General features: G+C 41.5%; 1 protein-coding gene across 4 annotated transcripts; it reads left to right on the top strand.

The window, feature by feature from the left end:
* Positions 1-267: 267 nt before the first annotated feature.
* On the top strand, positions 268-16,990 carry PRKAR1A (protein kinase cAMP-dependent type I regulatory subunit alpha). Of its 4 annotated transcripts, none has more exons than XM_075111380.1 (12): positions 268-385; positions 1,486-1,549; positions 2,457-2,635; positions 7,994-8,167; positions 8,800-8,891; positions 9,105-9,166; positions 9,710-9,756; positions 10,378-10,536; positions 11,192-11,252; positions 11,535-11,656; positions 12,043-12,124; positions 14,506-16,990. In XM_075111380.1, exons 3-12 carry the CDS (start codon positions 2,459-2,461, stop codon positions 14,676-14,678), a joined length of 1,149 nt encoding a protein of 382 aa, XP_074967481.1. In that variant the 5' UTR covers positions 268-385; positions 1,486-1,549; positions 2,457-2,458; the 3' UTR covers positions 14,679-16,990. The 4 variants fall into 4 exon arrangements, with proteins under 4 accessions (XP_074967481.1, XP_074967482.1, XP_074967483.1 ...); XM_075111381.1 differs by having other exon boundaries at positions 295-427; XM_075111382.1 differs by lacking the exon at positions 268-385 and adding an exon at positions 509-818.
* Positions 16,991-17,461: the final 471 nt, after the last annotated feature.

Below are 17,461 nucleotides of genomic sequence, written 5' to 3'. Positions count from 1 at the left end.
CATGTTCGCCCCGCGGCAGCCTCTGATCCCTCCGCCCGGCAGCGCCAAGGCCGAAGCTCGCCACCACCCGTAGCTGCATCGCTATTTACCGCCCGGCAGGGCAGGCCGGAGCGCCTTCCCCCGTGCTGCCGCCCAGCCGTAGTTCGGTCCGGGCAGGGCCCCGCTACCGCAGCAGGCGGATCCCTCCTCGCGCAGCCGCGGCGCTGCCCCTTTAAGGTTACCGCGACGACGGCTCCGGGTGAGAGCGAGGCGCATTGACGTCACAGCGGGCGGTGATTGGCCGGGCCGGTCGGTTTCCGGTGGGAGCCGCTTGCTGTCGCCGAGGCCGCGGCCGGGCCGGGAGGGGCGGGGGGCGGTGAGGGCCCGGCGGAGCCGCCCGCGGCAGGTGAGCGGCAGGGCCCGGCCCGGCCCGGCCCGGCGCGGCGGGGTAGGGTAGCCCCAGGGGCGCGGCGGGAGGCGAGGCTGGGCGGGAAGGGCCGGGCAGGGCGCGGAGAGGGAGGCCTGCGGCCTTGGGGGCGGGGGCCGGCCCCGCTGAGGGGAGCGGCCCGGAGCCCTCGAGCCCGCCGGGATCTCCTTTGCTGCCGCGGCCGGAGGCCCCGCGTCCGAGCAGGGAGAGAGGCTGCTCTGCCCAGGGCCCCCGCGGGCTCGTCGGGCCGCGCCGGGCGTCTCCTGCCGGCGCTGGGGATGGAGGCGTTCGGGCGCTGAAGCAGCCCCCGGCGCAGCGTGGGGGCTTTGGGGTAGCCCCCCACCCAGGAACGCCGTGTCGTTGCTTTGGCCGTGGTAGGGAGCGGGGAGCCGGGAGCAGCCCCGGCGCTGCGGTGAGGGGCGGACTCGGCCCGGCGGGGCAGCCCCGGCACGGGCAGGTTGGGCCCGGGCGGTCCGAGTGCGGCTGTACGATGGGGGGCTCTGGAGAACCTGAGGTTTGCTGTATGCGGAAAAACTACCTTATAAACTGCCCAAGTTTTCATTATTTCATTGGTATTTTCCGCACTGTGCTCATGAGCAGCCGTACCCCTGTCTGTCAGCAGCGTGATGCTTTTTCCACAGATTGCAATCAGTCTGTCACGGAGCCACCGAGGTTCTCTGGGGCTGTTAATTAGTACTGACCTTCGCTGTGCGAGTTGTCAAAACAAAAGAAGTAACTGGAGAACTTTAAGGCACTTTTGCAGTCCACGCGAAGTCTGTACTTGGTGTTTATGCAGCACATAATACATCTGTCTGCGTATACTTATGCAGGGATTAACTGTGACAAGAATGAAACCTGTTTGAAGTGTTAGCAATTTCGTATTAACTCTAGTCCTCCTGTAATCTCCAGCAGCATAATTCAAGGGGCACAGTGTTATATTGCCTGTGTGGTCTGTGTTTCTCAATCTGCTGCCTCAGTTGGATAAACTGCATAATATGACTGCACCACTTGGCTTTTCAGTGACTTGTCATTTCTCAAAAATATTTTGTCTGAATCCCATGTTTTTCCCTTTTCAAAAGCTGATCCTGGGATCAACATATCCTGCTGCATATTCATAAGCTGTTGCCACCGTCCCCGTACCAGGTAACTTTCCTTATATTTAATGAAAAGTGCCCTGAGAAATTATTTCTTTAACTGTCTCAGTGTTAATTGCTTTGTGACAAAAATGACATGAAATGCTTATATCTGTAAGTAAAAGTATATTTTAAAATGGTTCTATAACCTGAAGGGGTGTGGAACCTGCTTAAGGATGTTTTTGAAAGTGTTACAGCTGACGCTATAAAGTCTCTTGAAAACCTGGTGTTGTAACAGATGTTTTTAAAGATGCACTCTGGATTACTTACAGTTGAAGAAAATCCCATTTTTTGGGATTGCAGTGTATCCACGGAGATAGTTATGAAGTATGGACCAGATTAAACTGGACAGTAGGTTTTTTTTAGGCGAAACAGCTCTGCTTCCATGATTTCCATTAGTGGACTCAGCATTGGCATTTGGTGAACTGGCTTTGGCTCCAGTCTTAACAAGTTTCCCTTCCTAATACTTTTCATACTTGCCTCTCAGATTTCCCAGCTTCCACCCACCCATCTCCTGATCATCATCCGTGTGACCCCATACAGACCATACAGCTCTGTTTATGAAGCGAGCTTCCAGTCCTACAAAATACTGGGTTTAATCAGCAGAAAGTTCAGATGGAAGCTTCCCTGACTGAGTGCTCACAGGGCTTGAGTTGTTGAAGCTTTTCCAGCTTGATCAAATGCTTTTACTTCTGCACCTGTGGCTATAGGACACACAGATATTTTTATTTCTTTCCAGGTGCTAAATAAGTTCATAGCTTTTTCATTCACGGTTTAGCTTAGTTACTAGTCTTACAGGTAAAGGTAGTTTTGTGCTGTCCTATCAGTAAGATGATAATGCAGCATAATGTGCCTGATTACATTGGACAGCAGCGTCTTTGTTTGCAGTAGTTATTTAACCTTCTCTTTTTCTTCAGCAATGGCAGCTTCTAGCAGCAGCAGCAGCGAGGAGGAGCGTAGTCTTCGGGAATGCGAACTTTACGTCCAAAAACACAACATCCAGCAACTTCTGAAGGATTGCATTGTACAATTATGCACAGTGAGACCTGAAAGACCTATGGGATTCCTCAGAGAATACTTTGAAAGATTGGAGAAGGTAAAAATACATAGCAGGAGGGAAGGAGAGTGGAACAACCTAAATTTACATGATCTCTTTGTGATTTAGAGGCTGAGCTTCAGATTTGACCAGTGTTCACATTGGCCGTGTGAAGTTGGAACTGACGCTTTTGGAAAACAAACCCTATTTTCCAGTAGTTTATGCCAGTTGATCACGGTGTAAAAGCACCTCTGTCTTAAAAAAACACGTAGGGCAGAACATAAGCTGACAAGGAGACTTACCCAGCTGGGATGCAGATGTAATCCCCATGTAATGCTTACTCATAGAAGCTAATAGGTAGCATACATGGTCGTGTCTGTAGCTGATGATAACCGTGGGGTTTGACCTTGGTTAGACACTGGCAATAGGCATTTGGTTTCTTATGTTGAGACAAATGGGTTACAGTAATTTGGGTACAGCACAGAAGTAGGTCAGTGGTAGTTACCCAGGCCTAGCAGAAGTCAAACGAGCATTTACGTTCCAAATATCTAGGAGAGCAAGCCTGCTTCTGCTGTTTCTTGGGAGTTCAGTGTTGGTGTTTTGCTTTGTTGTTCCTCTTGTGTTTGTCCTCAAGGTCTCTTTGGTGTTTTTGTTGTTGGAAGAATTCGGGGATCTTGGGAACGAAAAACACTTTGTCTTCTCAGTGGTCATATGTGAAACAGTGATTTCCTATTCTTTTGAACTGTTCATTTTATATATTGATATCTAAGCAGATAGGAAGAGAAGCTGATATGAAAATGTGAGGTTTTAAAGCCTAATGCAGAGGAAAGATTAGATACAACGGCTCTATTCAGAATACATCGTTAGAAAATAACGTAGCTGTGACCTTCTACAGCAGTCATTTGCAGGTGCTGCTTTCTGTGCTTGTATATATGGGAGGTATGTCTTTTTTTATTTTAGCTAGTTACTAATTGCTGGTGTAAAGAAGAAATTAACACTAGAGATCATAAGTGTGCAGAGTGGAAATTATCTTTTAATGGAGTGTTCAAGGTAGATACTAGAAAATGACTGAATGCTGCCAGCTAACCCCCTATACTCACTGTGTATTTGAGGAACACTTTGCTTATTAAATGAACAAGAGCTCTATATGTCTTTTTTTTGTGTGCGTGGTTGCATCTTGAGTGCATTCTCTTTCAGAGGGAATACTAGCAGCAAGCCACGTAGTCATCAGTTTTTTAAAAATCCACAGTCGCTCCCTGTTACCATACCTCCTTCCCACCTTGGATTCTTATGTTTCAAAGTACTGATAGATAGATAATTTTAAAAATATCACCCCAAGTGTTGATATACAAAACTCTACAAAGTAAACTGTGTCGCTGCACTTAGACTAAGTTGTAAACCAGTCCGTATATAGGGATATAAAATAGGAATATTTGGATGCTTTTGTGTAGTGGACTTAAGGTCAACATGCAGTATTTAAGATTAAAGGAAACTTAATTTGCTTTAGCAAGAGAACAAGTCTAGCTCTGAACTTAATTGCATGTATTCTGGAGTTGAGTAACTCTAGATTTTATTTTGGTGCAAATAGGCTGGCTGTGTACTCTGCCAGCCTATAAGGAAGTTGAAAATAGAACTGCATAGGTAATATTTTTTCCCCTTAAATTTCTCTTGAAATTTTGGTCAGGATCTTCTATGGATTGTGTTGGTGCGGGTTATACGTGCTCACTGGTGCAGCTATAGCTAAAAGTGAAACTGTAGCATTTTTCTTCTTGCCTCCTTGAATGTAAAAATTGCTACAGCTTTCTGTAAGTAATTTCACCATTCAGTCTAATGGATTGGTCTTAGTTTAACCAGGTAATGTGGCACCTTGGTAGCTATCGAGTAACAGAGCAGTGAACATCCTGTGCTATGTTAGAAAACTCCTGACATCTCTGTCTGGAAAGCACAGATGCTAAGTACTATTATTAACCAGCTCTAACCTGGTAGTTAGCTGTGGTAGAGCAAAAGTGTTTGAAGCAGAATCTGCTTCACCTTCCAAAAGCAATGTCTGTTACATCTTTAATAAAGCAGAGCAACTTCTCAATACACTTTCTAAATCTGTTCATTTGTTAGACTGGATGAAATTGAGGTTGAGATACGGTATTTTTTTTTTTTAAGGCTGAATTTTGAAGGAATACCATTTAAAGTTGAAGCGAGGTTACTATTTTCTCTCTCACTATCCTGACAAGTCATCTCTTCCACCGCATGCATGCGCCAAGCTGATTCACTGTCATGTTATTAAAATACATTGAAGAAGTTTAAACACGCTTTTGAATTTATGTTGAGAAACATTAAAATTACTGCATCTGAGATGGTTGTAGCTGCTATAAAAATGTAGATGTCCCCTTCTGAGTTATGAAAGCTGTTATATGAATCTAATTACTACACATTGATTGTATAAATGTTTTTATTTTATCTGTTTGTGGTGTACTGAGGCCTCTGTTCTCTTTGCTGTGCAAACATGTCTGCTAACACCGATGCATACTGAGAACTAATAGCTATCCGGTGCTGTGCTTGGCTTTGTAATGTTGTTTGAGCTATGGAAATTTAATGTAGAGATCATTATTACAGCCTGCCAGATGAACCTTGGATATTGGACATGGCTGTCCACTGGAAAAAGTGCATGTTTGAAATACTGTGTGTAATAGTTATGTGCATATTAGGCTTTATAGAAAGCTGGAATTATGAAGTGTGAGACGTCTAGTTACTGTGTCTGTTCCCCACCGCCTGCCCTGCTTCCAAAGTACCTGAATATTTTCCTATTTCCTAAGTGTTTCTTTTGCAAAATGTGGTAGTTAAGAAGGATGTACTCTGCAGTTGTGAAATATGGCAGAGCTTTTAACACTGCTTTTTTAGCTTCAGAGTGTTTTTTTCTTAAATATATGGAGAGCTGATGTAAATTAAATACAAACCAACCAGAAGAAGTTGAGACTGTTCCTGGTGTGATGGCATTCACCAGATGCTGGACTATATAGTGTAAAACATAATTCTAAAATTGTGAAGGTCGTCTTCAGTAGCTGGTAGTCTTAAAATTCGAGTATGTGAAGTCTCATCTTTTCAGTGTTTCTCACTTGTAATAATTTAAATGGAATCAATAACTATTTCTTCCTTGTCAGGAAAAATAATATTTACAATTAGTGGTCACTGGTGAAAACTCTTTGAACTGCTCCATCAGCTGGAAGACCAGAATCAACACTTGGATGTATTAAATAGGCTAACCTTAGTAATAAACCTTCTTAAATCCCAGGTGTTGGTTATGCTGATCAGTACAGAGTAAAATTAATGCCTTTGTCCGTATGTGTTTAATTTGAAGAGCTTCTAAACCTGAACAAATAGATTTTCTCACTCATAAATGCTGGCTAGATTCTAAGGTAACAGAGAATAACAACTGCCACACTTTCTTCAGGGCCTAGTGTAATTTTTCTCTGATCTGGTGGTATAATATATGTGATTTAGTATCAGAAATTATATAGCATGTATTTTAAAAAGATGAATACATGAAAAGCTACTGCTATGAAAAGAGTGAGATTTTTAGCGTGTCACTTACTCCATGATGCAGTGTCGTCTTGTGATGTGTGATGTGAATATGTAGAGATTTGTCTTATTTGGGGGTAATCTTCCTTGAGATGAGCGTGTATATAGACTGTTTAGAGTAGCCAGTATATTTTAAGTTGATCTTACCTGTCTGTAACTGGTTTCTGTGCCCACCCCCTACCATATCGTACTCCTTTTTAATATAGTGATGTTAAATCTCAGATCAGACAGAAGTTACCAGTTGTACTTTTTCTGTTAGTGCAGTTTCCTTGTTCCCTGAGTGGACCATTACCTTGGGGAGCCTCTTGTTGAACAGTGGTTTAATACTGAGCTCCCTTGCTAAAACCTGCTGGAGTGCTTCTACCTCTGGAAGTTACAGGATCTCAATATTTTGTATTTTATGTGATACTGGAAAAAACACAGCAGCTGGTGCTCACTTATTTAAAAAGTGTCAAGTTTGCGTTTTTTAATGGGCGAAGTATTCTGTATATGAACGAACAGTATGTTTCTGTGCTTGGTGGTGTTGCCCACTTTGTAGAGAGGCAGTTTAAACTGAACACTAACTACTGCTCAAGCTATTTTTAACAACATCTCAGTTGAGACTTGTTTCTCTAAAACCACAAGATAGAAACAAGGTTTTAAATATGTTTTGCCCCCATCATTTTGAAATGTAGCACTATTTTATCAATGAGCAATAGGCAGGAAGTGAAATGTAATTCGACGGATCAGTGTTTGTTCTTTGGCTATCTGAGAGGTGTAAAATGTAAACTCACTGTAATGGTTATCTGATGTCTCTTTCCTCAAAGTGCTGCTGTTATACATAGCCTGTGTGCACCTCCGGAGTGGAGCGTGGCAGCCAAGCAGCAAGCTGCCCAGCTGGGCAGGGGACGGCTTGATCAAGGACACTGGGACAAACCTGGCTTTTAAAAGTGCCAGGAACTCGCAGAAACAGATGACTCCTTGTTCTTTTAAGGCATGTCACAGAACCCTGTTTCCTTAACACTGGGAGGAAGTCATTTGAGCTGTTATGATGCAAACGCTTTGGCTCCAAGGTTGGCTTTTTTGTTTTGTTTTTAATCTGATTTTAGTTGTTTAAAAGGAGAATCTACTGGTACATAGAAGAATCAAATCTCTGTGCGTCAGTTAGACTTCATTTTATTGTAAGTAGTCTTCTACAATATCACTACAATACAGTACAACAGGTAACTGAGGGAAATAAGAAAATGTGTAACGTTGTGCAAAATTGACAAAGCTGTGGCTTGCGTAAAAATCCTACTCTTTGGCCTCTAGCATCCTTCCTCCAGCTCTTTTGTAAGCAGCGTTCATATTTCTTTCTCCTAAAATAACTGTTGGTTATTGAGTATCAAGTTGGTCCATGACTTGACCTTGTTTCAAAAGCGTCTCATGTAACATGGATTTCTGAGGAATCGCTCTTCTGTCTTTCAAATCAAAAAAGGTTTAACACCTCACTGCTGAGGGAGAGAACTGCTGGGTTTACAGCTGGGAAAATGTCTTTAGCATTTGCAGAATTTCTTTATCGCCTGTTGAATACACTAGCGGAAAGTAGAATCAACTTGTTTATATTTCTTGATTTATTAAACTATTAATGTAACTTATTAAAATAAACACCATTGTGATACGAATGTTATGAATGGAAGGCATATCTACCATCTATTTAGAAAGGCCTTTGATCTCGGTTGCTCTAGTCTCCTGTTTGCCTTAATGTGGGAGTGACAGTACACAGGAAGCTCCCGTGCACTGGCAGACTAAACTGGAATATAATATCTAATGGCTTTCTTGCTTTACTGGATTATGTGACATAAACGCGTCTTCCTTCCTGTTTAGGAGGAAACAAAACAGTTGTTGAATCAACAGAAGTCTGGTTCACGCTCAGACTCACGGGAGGATGAAATCTCTCCTCCTCCTCCTATGAACCCTGTGGTTAAGGGTCGAAGAAGGCGTGGGGCCATCAGTGCGGAAGTCTATACAGAAGAGGATGCTGCATCTTATGTTAGAAAGGTGCTCTAACTTTTAAATGTTGCTAAAAATTGCATTTACAATCCAAGAGTTTATCTAAGACTACCTTCTATCCAGTGTATTTAATAACACAGCTCCTGTAGCCTAAGTCTTGTTGTAACTGTAAAAAGCAGACCTGTGTGTAGAGGTGTTTAATTGGAGGTTAGAATAAACTGTCATGCAATTAAATGATTTATGCATAGCATAGACCTGTTCCCTTTAAAGTAATATATATTTACATGTACATATATTTATATATTATATATATAAGAAAGTGCTTCCAGTTATTTGACAGCTGCAACAACATTACGTTTAGCCTAATGGCAGAGCAGACTTGCTGCTATTCATAGGAAAACACAGGTGGAGCAGATACTTGTACTCTTGCAAAAAAAACCCTTACAGACTGCATGGAATGATGCTTTTACAGTTGCATAAAATATTACAAGATTTATTTACCTTCTGCATAAACTGGCTGTGAACATGGACTGTTTTTGGTTTCAGATCTATAGTGCTTGAAAGAAACTAGGAAAACGCAGCCAGTGTTTTACAGCAATTGAGTAATTTATTTACCCAGGGCAATGCAGACATTTTTATTTCAAAAAATTAATCAGTTACTTTTTCTGATTATATCCTAGGTTATTCCAAAAGATTATAAGACTATGGCTGCTTTGGCAAAAGCTATTGAGAAGAATGTGCTGTTTGCCCATCTTGATGATAATGAAAGAAGGTAGGAATACATCTTTGCAGTCTTAAAGTGCAGACTTCAGAGGAGCTAAATGTGTTGTAAGGTACAAAGCTGCACAGCCTCTTTACAACAGTCGGTGTGACCGTACGGAGGCTATAGGAAGAGTGTTGACGGGCTGGAGGTGCAGATGTATGAATACATGCATGCACAGCACCTGTCCAGGCACTTGTCTAATTTTGGTATCCTTTTCTTCAGTGACATCTTTGATGCGATGTTCCCCGTCACTTACATTGCAGGAGAGACTGTCATACAGCAAGGTAAGTGACAATGTTTACACTGATGAATAAGTTGGAGATGGTGAGCAGACTCTGGCCTAGTGCTCTTGTTCGTGTTTGGGTTCTTGTTTTTTTGTTTTTTTTTTTTTTAAACATAAAAACATTGTCTGGGTGCCGTGACCCTTTCTTGTTATGTTACCTGGAGCACAGCTCATACTAAAGTGAGGAGTGGAGCAATCGTAGGAAGATGTGATTTCACTGCGTGTTACCTGTTGGAAAGGTTGTCGTTTGACGGCTCTGTACAACACGTTATGTCAGCTTATGGTGCTGGTGTGTCTTTCCAGTAATCCTGGAAATTCTGCTGGTCTCCTGCACACCAGTAGATGTCCTCCCTCACAGGACTGAGAGGAGTGTGAAATCAGCAAAATGTGAAATTTCCCCCTGTAAGCTGTGCAAAATTTGTCTCTGCCAACCTTATTAGATTCTAAACATCAAAGTTGGCAGAGATCCCAGTTCTGTGAACCATGAAGGCTTGCATAGCTTTACTCTTTTTAGTGTGTGTTCAAATTTTTTTTTCTTCTTTAGGTGATGAAGGCGATAACTTCTATGTGGTTGATCAAGGAGAAATGGATGTAAGCATTATTGGTAGTTAATTAATGACATGTTTGCCTCTAGCAGAGGAAGAGTCTGATATTTGTAGGTGTCTTCTATAGGCCCTTCCCTTAGCAGTTTTTCTCTTAGTGAATTCTTACTTGTAGAAGCTTTTTTGCTTTGGAGCCTCTTTACTCCTCAGCGGCTGAGTCTGGCTGCACAGACCCTGGGTTGTGCTGAGTTTCAAAATGAAGGATTTGGATACCAACACAATACTAATGCTTTACAAGTGCAGGGTGGGGACAGGCCTTAAGAATGACCAGGCTTTTTATTTTCCAGTCCAACTAACCAGTAGCTTTCTCTGACAGAGACTTTGCTGAGATTCTGTTTCCTGTCAAAGGGTCTCAGGAGTCTATGTGCACAGTCACTGTGCATGTGATGTAGATGAGAGTCCCTTTGTTGATGAAAGTGAAAACTGTAGCTTGGACTGGGGTTGGATGTAAAGTGTTGATAAAACCCTGGAATGGTCAACTCTGATTCTACAGACGTCAGAATTTTCCTTTACCATAAAGGAAATATGGGGTGGCAGGCGCTTCATGTTGCCTCTGACCAGCTCACTAGGCACCGTGGGCCTTGGCTCATCACCATGTACTGCCTTTCAGGTTTATGTGAACAACGAGTGGGCAACCAGCGTTGGTGAGGGTGGAAGCTTTGGAGAACTTGCCCTTATATATGGAACTCCCCGTGCTGCAACTGTCAAAGCGAAGACAAACGTGAAGTTGTGGGGCATTGACAGAGATAGCTATAGAAGGATCCTGATGGCAAGTATTTTTCTAGCTGATGTGTGGCTTGTGCCATTGATTCAAGTAGCTGTGTGCCTAACCTGGGATTATGCTTTTGGTTTTATTACTCGCTCAGCTTACACTGGTCATTTCACCTTTTATCTGTGCCTTCTATTTCCTTTGCTGGAGTTATTTTATTCAAAATCCTGCTGTCTCTTGTAAACAGAAAGCTGATCGCTCAGCATACGTTTATCAGGCATGGACCCATGGGGAGTCTTGCATTAGTGAACAAAACGGTGCCAATGCAATATTAAACTGGACTAAAAATGTAATACCTATGGGTTAGCTTGTCAGATGTTTTGATTCTGCACTCTATTTAGCGTGCTATTTGTAAGTAGTATGTATGAACAACAGTTGTAACTAACTTGAGCATATTTGTAAATTTTGGTAAGGTTATAAAGTAAGAATGCATTTAAGAAATATTAAGGCTGCAATAAATGCTAAGTACTTTGTGAAGGTTGCTGAACTCTGAAATATTGAAATAATAAAATTTGAAAACACTTAATATTGTAGGTTTGGGGTCTCTGAGACAGGATGCAGTATGTTTGGTTAAATATATTTTTGTCTTAGTTAATGTAAAACATGAAGTAGAAAGAAAACTTACTTTGGGTTTTTGTTTTGGGGTTTTTTGTAGGGGAGTACTTTGAGAAAGAGAAAGATGTACGAGGAATTCCTTAGTAAAGTATCTATATTGGGTAAGTGAGAAGATTTTTATTCTGAAGTGGAATAAATTGCCTTATTGTAATAAAGTTGTTACCCAGCATTATTATGATTACAAGCTATTGTGACAGTCTCTTAAAACTGGCTGCAAAGCCTGTACTCCTTTTCTGCATCACTCCAAAATAATTCTAATTCAAGCCTGTCTATCTGATGTAGAAATGTAGCCAGAAATAGGTTGACCTCTGTATAGGGACAGAGCAAAAAGTATAAGTTGTGCCTTGAAAAGATAATCTGTTAATGAACTGTTAACTCTGTAGAATCGCTGGACAAGTGGGAGCGTCTCACGGTAGCTGATGCATTGGAACCCGTACAGTTTGAGGATGGGCAAAAGATCGTGGTCCAGGGAGAGCCAGGAGATGAGTTCTTCATTATCTTGGAGGTAAGTAAGGTCAAAATTAAAAGCTCAGGCTCAGAACTTTTTTTTTTTTAACATGGCTTATTCTGCCCCTAGATAGACACTGGGAGAAAAATGAACAGTAAGAATATACTTGTAGAGAATTGCTAAAGAAATATTATATTGCTGGACATGCAGAAGCTTATATTTAGTTTTGTGCTGTGGATACGTAAATACATTTCATGCTTAGAGAGGAGGGGGGACCAGCTGTTTTTATAGAGCAGTCTGGTGAACTATTCAAGGACTGTGAAGTGGTTTTTAAAGACTGAGATGTAACGATTGTTTCTGCCAAGCAGCTGATTCCTTGTGGAATTCAATGTTTCAAGTGATGCTGGAAATTCCAATTGTTCAATTGCTGTGATTTATTAAAGGGCACAGCTGCAGTGTTACAGCGTCGATCAGAAAATGAAGAATTTGTTGAAGTGGGCAGACTGGCACCTTCTGATTATTTTGGTGAGTTACATAGTGACAGCTATGAGGACACTGTCACCCTTTTAGCTGTGCTGTGTTTGATGACTGTGGGTGATAGTGATGGGATGGATTTACTTAATTACTGTTTTGGCTAACTCTTGTGGTCTCACCAATGTCAGGTGAGTATTAGAGACACTTGGCATTCAGGTGTGCATGTATGTCACAGAAGCGTGATGGTTCTAGAGTACTTCAGAAGGGGCTTGGGGGTGATTTGGTCAGACCTCTCTACTCTGAGCAGAACTAACTTTGAAATTGCATCATGTGTCTCAGGGCTGTGTCCAGTCAAGTCACTTCTGTCTCCAGGAATGGAGATCCCACAACCTCTCTAGGCAATTTCTTTCACTGTTTAACCAGCCTTGTTGTGAAGAGTAACTCTTTATGCCTGACAAGGTTTTCCTGTTCTGCGACTTGTTGCTTTCTCTCTGCCTTTCACTGTGCAGAGAGCAGTCTAGTCTTGCCTGTAGAATCGCTCATTATGTAGCTGAAGACAGCAATAAGATTCCTCCTTTAGCTGCCTTTTCTCCAGGTCATATTAACCCAGCTCTTCCAGCAGCTCTTTGTACGTCCTGCGCTGCAGTCCCCTAACCACCTGGGTGGTGCTGCTGGACCTGCTCTGCTTTGTCAGCATCTTGTACTGGGGACCCCAAAACTGTGTGGTACTCTGGACGTAGCCTCCCAAGCGCAGATCAGGGTCTGTTCTCCATTTGTTGAAGGTGTTCTTTCTCAGCTAAAAGTTACGTGGTATATAAGTTGCTTTGGCTTGAAAAAGCTTATGTGTGCTGGCAAATAAAAAGATCCTAGTATAAATACTTCCTTGTGAAGACTCTGAAATAATCTTCACATGGAACCAATGACTTGTCTAGTGCATGTTGATTTATTTTGGATCACAGATAAGGACTGGATACGTATGCTCACAGAGTGTTCTTGGAGTATAATGTAACAGTATATAACAAGATATTCCCAGCAGCCTTATTTTGGGTTCAGAAGAAAAGTGGCTTGCACTTCTGAAACAAAGCAAGCCACCTGTTCAGAGCCTACTATTTAATGTTTAAATATTAAATATTTAATTCTCTCAAAAATATTTAATTCTCTCAAAAAAGAAAAAAAATCCCACACCTAACTCTCTTCTCATGTTTAACGTAGGTACTCTCTTCTTGTTATTCTTTCTGAGCAGTCCTCTTGCCTTCTGCTTGTCTGCTCAGTTTTTCAGCTTTGTAGGTAACGTAATCGACAAATACTGTGTTGCAAGGCCTGAAGTGGGGTGTACTCAAAAGTGCACTCACAGTGCTGGATCTGACCAAAGGTCTGCTTAGCTCAGTATCTAGTACTAGATTTTTGTTCTATGTATGTTGTTTCAGTCTCTTCTAATACTTCTCGTGATGTGTACTCTTGAGTTTCCCACTCTTAAACTAAATGTTATCCCTACCAGCGTGTTCAGGTGCTGCAGACCCATCCCCCAGGGGTTTAACTCTCCCTTAGAACCTACTTGTTCTTTTGCAAGCCTGTGTTTTGGAGGCTAGCGAGTCCAAGAGTTTTAATTGGGCACAGAGGAAAAGTTTTTCTCACTTCCTTTGAACACCCCTTCTGATAATGCAGGCAAATTTATTCTCCGAGGAGCACTGAGTTCTTTCCTTGGTCCTGAACGTGTTGATAACCAGCCCAACTGCTTAAAAACAAACCCAAAAGCTGATGCTGTGGTTTGTTTCATGCTTGTTGCTAGGAATGTTAGGGGTAGCTGTTATCACCAGTGGAAACAGGCTTGTTGAAAACTTCATTTCCAAATGCGTTGTTCAGCAGTTGTAACAGGTGTTTGAAACAAAGCTTTTGGCATCTTTGTGTGTAACTTATGAAATGGGAACCCAATGGGACTTCAAGGCAGTCGCCTTCCACAGCCACATGGCAAAGCCAGATGCTTGATTCTGGCTCGCTATGGGTCAAAGGCTTTTGCCTTGTGCGTTAATGTTTTTACTTCAATATCATGGTCTTGTTGTCCTGAGTTTCCTTGAAACACCAGAATTGAACAGTAGCTACCTTATATATTTAAAAAATAACTACTTGTTGGCTGGGAAAATTATGTGGTTAATTGAAATATGACCTTTTGTCAAATAGAACCAATGTTGAAAATTCTTCAGGCCCTCTTCAGAGAGACTTGAATGTGGACAGTCTTTTTAATAAAAAAAAAAAAAAAACTAGTTTTTTTAAACTGCCTTCACAGTTGTTTCTAAAGTAACTACATAGATACTTGTTCTGATCAACGTTAATCTGTCCAATTCCTGCAGCAGTTTGAAATACAACAGGGTAATTTCTTTTGACTCTTTTGCACATTGATTCTTAATGCTGTTCGCACTTTCCTGTTGCCCTAGGTGAAATAGCTCTGTTGATGAACCGTCCCCGTGCTGCCACAGTTGTTGCTCGTGGCCTGTTGAAATGTGTAAAGCTGGATCGACCCCGATTCGAACGTGTCCTGGGTCCGTGCTCGGATATTCTCAAGCGAAACATCCAGCAGTACAACAGTTTTGTATCGCTGTCTGTCTGAAACCTTCCTCCCTATCCAAAACATGCTTCATGAATGCAGACTGCTTTATTACCCTTGTGCAGAGCCACATTGCCACTGGCATTTGCAGCTTCCTGTCTGTTTAAAAAAAAAAAAAGAAAAAAGAAAAAAAATGCTTATCATGGCACTATTTTTAATTTAGAGCATATTAGTTCTGTGCTCTCTGTCCCATTAAATTAATAGAAAAAGTTCTATGGAGACGTTTGCTGTTACGGCTTCTCTCTGTGCAGGTGTCCAACTCAGGCAAACGCAGCCTTGCTTCAGCGAGGGAGAGATCTCCTGGCGCCGTGCCCATTGCCATAGAGTGAGGAGGTGACAGTAGAGGGTGGGGAGGGGTGGGGGGATTTTTTAAAAGGTATTTCTCAAATTGCTGGACAGATTTTAAGGCTGTGGTCATAATCTGCTGTATTTCTTTTCAAATGAGAGCTGCCCTTGTAATTGAGGTTCTTAGGGCTTGGGGTTTTCTTTTTTTTTTTTAATTTTCTGGGTACTGTAATCCTGGGTTCAATTTTGAGGCATCAGCTGCTAGGAAAGCCACAGTTGGAATTTAACAGTATAATTGTTCCTGTGTCTGCTGGTTTAAGATTGCTTAGTTATGTTTTTGTCAAGTGTAAATCAAAGCTTACAAGGTTAATAGTTCTGGTGAACTACTGCAGATGTTACTTAATTTGCTGACTTGCGCAACTGATTCTTTTTTTCTTGTTCTTTCTTCAGTGATAGATATGCCACCTAAAACTCTTCCTGTTCAAAGTGGCAAGAACCAAATGTTACATTAAATGCCTAACTTTGGTCTCTAGTACATAGATAGGTGTAAGGATGGTGCAGCTGTCCAGCTGTTACTAATGTTCAAGTACTTGGATTGGTGTAGGAAGTGGAAGCAAACATTTTATTTTCCCTGTGACTCTTGCTTGCTTTGTATTCCTCAGTTGACTTTTTAAAAAGGGATCATCAGTTCAGGTGACCCTTTGTTACCAGGGAAAATAAATGTTGGGTATTTCTGGCCAGCATCAGTTGCAGGTGGCAAGATTGCTGGTCTGCAGAGATGCCATTATTCTTGGTAGAGAACTTGAGGCAGGAAAAAGTGAATGTTTTAACTTTCCTCGGTTATTTTAAGCTTTTAAATCAGTCAATTCATAATTTTTAAAATGCTTAATTACAAATCTAGTTTAAATACAAAAGGTGCATTCTCTTTCCTTGCTTATGGAATTCACATGACACGTATTTCATACTCTTTTTTCCAAGCTCGATATGTTGCGGAGTCTTAAATGTATTTCAGTATTTACCAGCTTTGTGTTCCATTATTCTCTGTGCACCAATACTTCCCAGAAGTTTTTACTGAATTCCACGGTTCAATAATGGTAGGCGATTTTTAAGGTTTCCTTTAAACTGTAATTTATATAAAGTAGTGTAGGTTTGTATTTGGGAGTGACAGCAAGCAGTTTTGCATTTGTTGTGCAACTACTTCTAACGATGGAGCCCTCATTTTATTTCCTTTCGGAGGTGATATGGATTCAAATTCCACACTTTTCTTCCAGGCATGTAGATAATCAGAAAGAGTCTGCTAATTGAAGCAAAATAATACTGAGGGCATCAAGCCTTTACAAAGCATTTCGGGGTATTTCCAAACCTGAAATCCCAGTAAGGTGATTTAAATGCTTGTGGTTTGAGTTCTCTATTCAGAAGATGGGTAGAGGATTTCTGCCAGAGCCCTTAAGGAGTAAGCAAATGCTACCTTTTTTTTTTTTTTTGTAAAACTATTTTCTTATGTTTTGACTTTATCCAGGTTTTTTCTTCATATGTGTTCTTTGTGTTACTTTAAAGCACCAAAAACTGTGTAAACTAGTTAGAGCTCCACAAAAAATGCACATTTTTTTTATATAAGGCTTTCTAATCCAGTTTCACTACTGCATCTTTTTAGCTTGCTGTTTACTCCCTTTTGTAGTTTTACCTACAAGATTTTAAGATTAATCAGCTAAGTCGTCTGAGTTAAATATTAATCACAGTTACAGCTTTACCTTTGTGTGCAATTTAAATATGTTTGAAACAACAATTGGCATAGTTTTGCCTTTGCTAACATTCAGGGCTTTAGAAGTAATTTTTTGCTAGTCCACCTTTAGCGAATTTATGACGTCTATTGCCCTAGAAAGCTATAGTCAACCAGAGGACCATTTTTGTATTGTTACCTGACTATATAAGTCTGATTTACTGTATGTGCTAATATATTATATTATATTCCTTTTGTTATAGATTGTCCTAATGGCAGGTAAAGCAATAAAATGATTTAAATTCTTAAATGCAATTAGTGTCTTTTTTCCCCCCCCGCCCCATCCCTATATTGTGTTTTCCTTTGGCCTGAGAGGATACATTATTGATGAGGTGGTAGAAAGTAAGCAGCTTAATGGATTAGCTTTGTGTTAACTCTGGAGGCTTGAGTTCAAGTCCTGTCTTACAGCACAACTGAACCTTCCCCTGAAGCCTGCGGGAGAGCTGGTTCTCCACGACCAACTGTGCCTGTGACCCAGGAGCTCCTCTGGAGTTCAGGCATTGGGTGCATGTGGCAGCCTTTGAAATGAGAAGGTACCCGTGTCTTGCTTGAGTGTTTCTGAGCAGCTCGCACTGCTTCGATCTCTTAAGGCTGTTAATTCCAGCCACTGCTATCGGAGAACATAAGCTTCTGTACATTGCCTGCTCATACCCTTAATGATTAAGTTTTGAACATGCGATGATTAATCGTGAGTGAGTTCTGGTGGACAGACAGCGAGAAA

This window comes from Phalacrocorax aristotelis, chromosome 16 (genome assembly GCF_949628215.1).
Source record: "Phalacrocorax aristotelis chromosome 16, bGulAri2.1, whole genome shotgun sequence".
Taxonomy (NCBI): domain Eukaryota; kingdom Metazoa; phylum Chordata; class Aves; order Suliformes; family Phalacrocoracidae; genus Phalacrocorax; species Phalacrocorax aristotelis.
Note: the sequence above shows the minus strand (reverse complement) of the source record. Positions and strands in the feature narration are given on the sequence as shown.

Coding starts and splice junctions, on each gene's coding strand:
- PRKAR1A (XM_075111380.1), top strand. CDS start 2,459: ATGGCAGCTTCTAGCAGCAGCAGCAGCGAGGAGGAGCGTAGTCTTCGG. Junction 8,168..8,799: donor CTGCATCTTATGTTAGAAAG/GTGCTCTAACTT, acceptor ATTATATCCTAG/GTTATTCCAAAAGATTATAA. Junction 12,125..14,505: donor GGCACCTTCTGATTATTTTG/GTGAGTTACATA, acceptor CTGTTGCCCTAG/GTGAAATAGCTCTGTTGATG.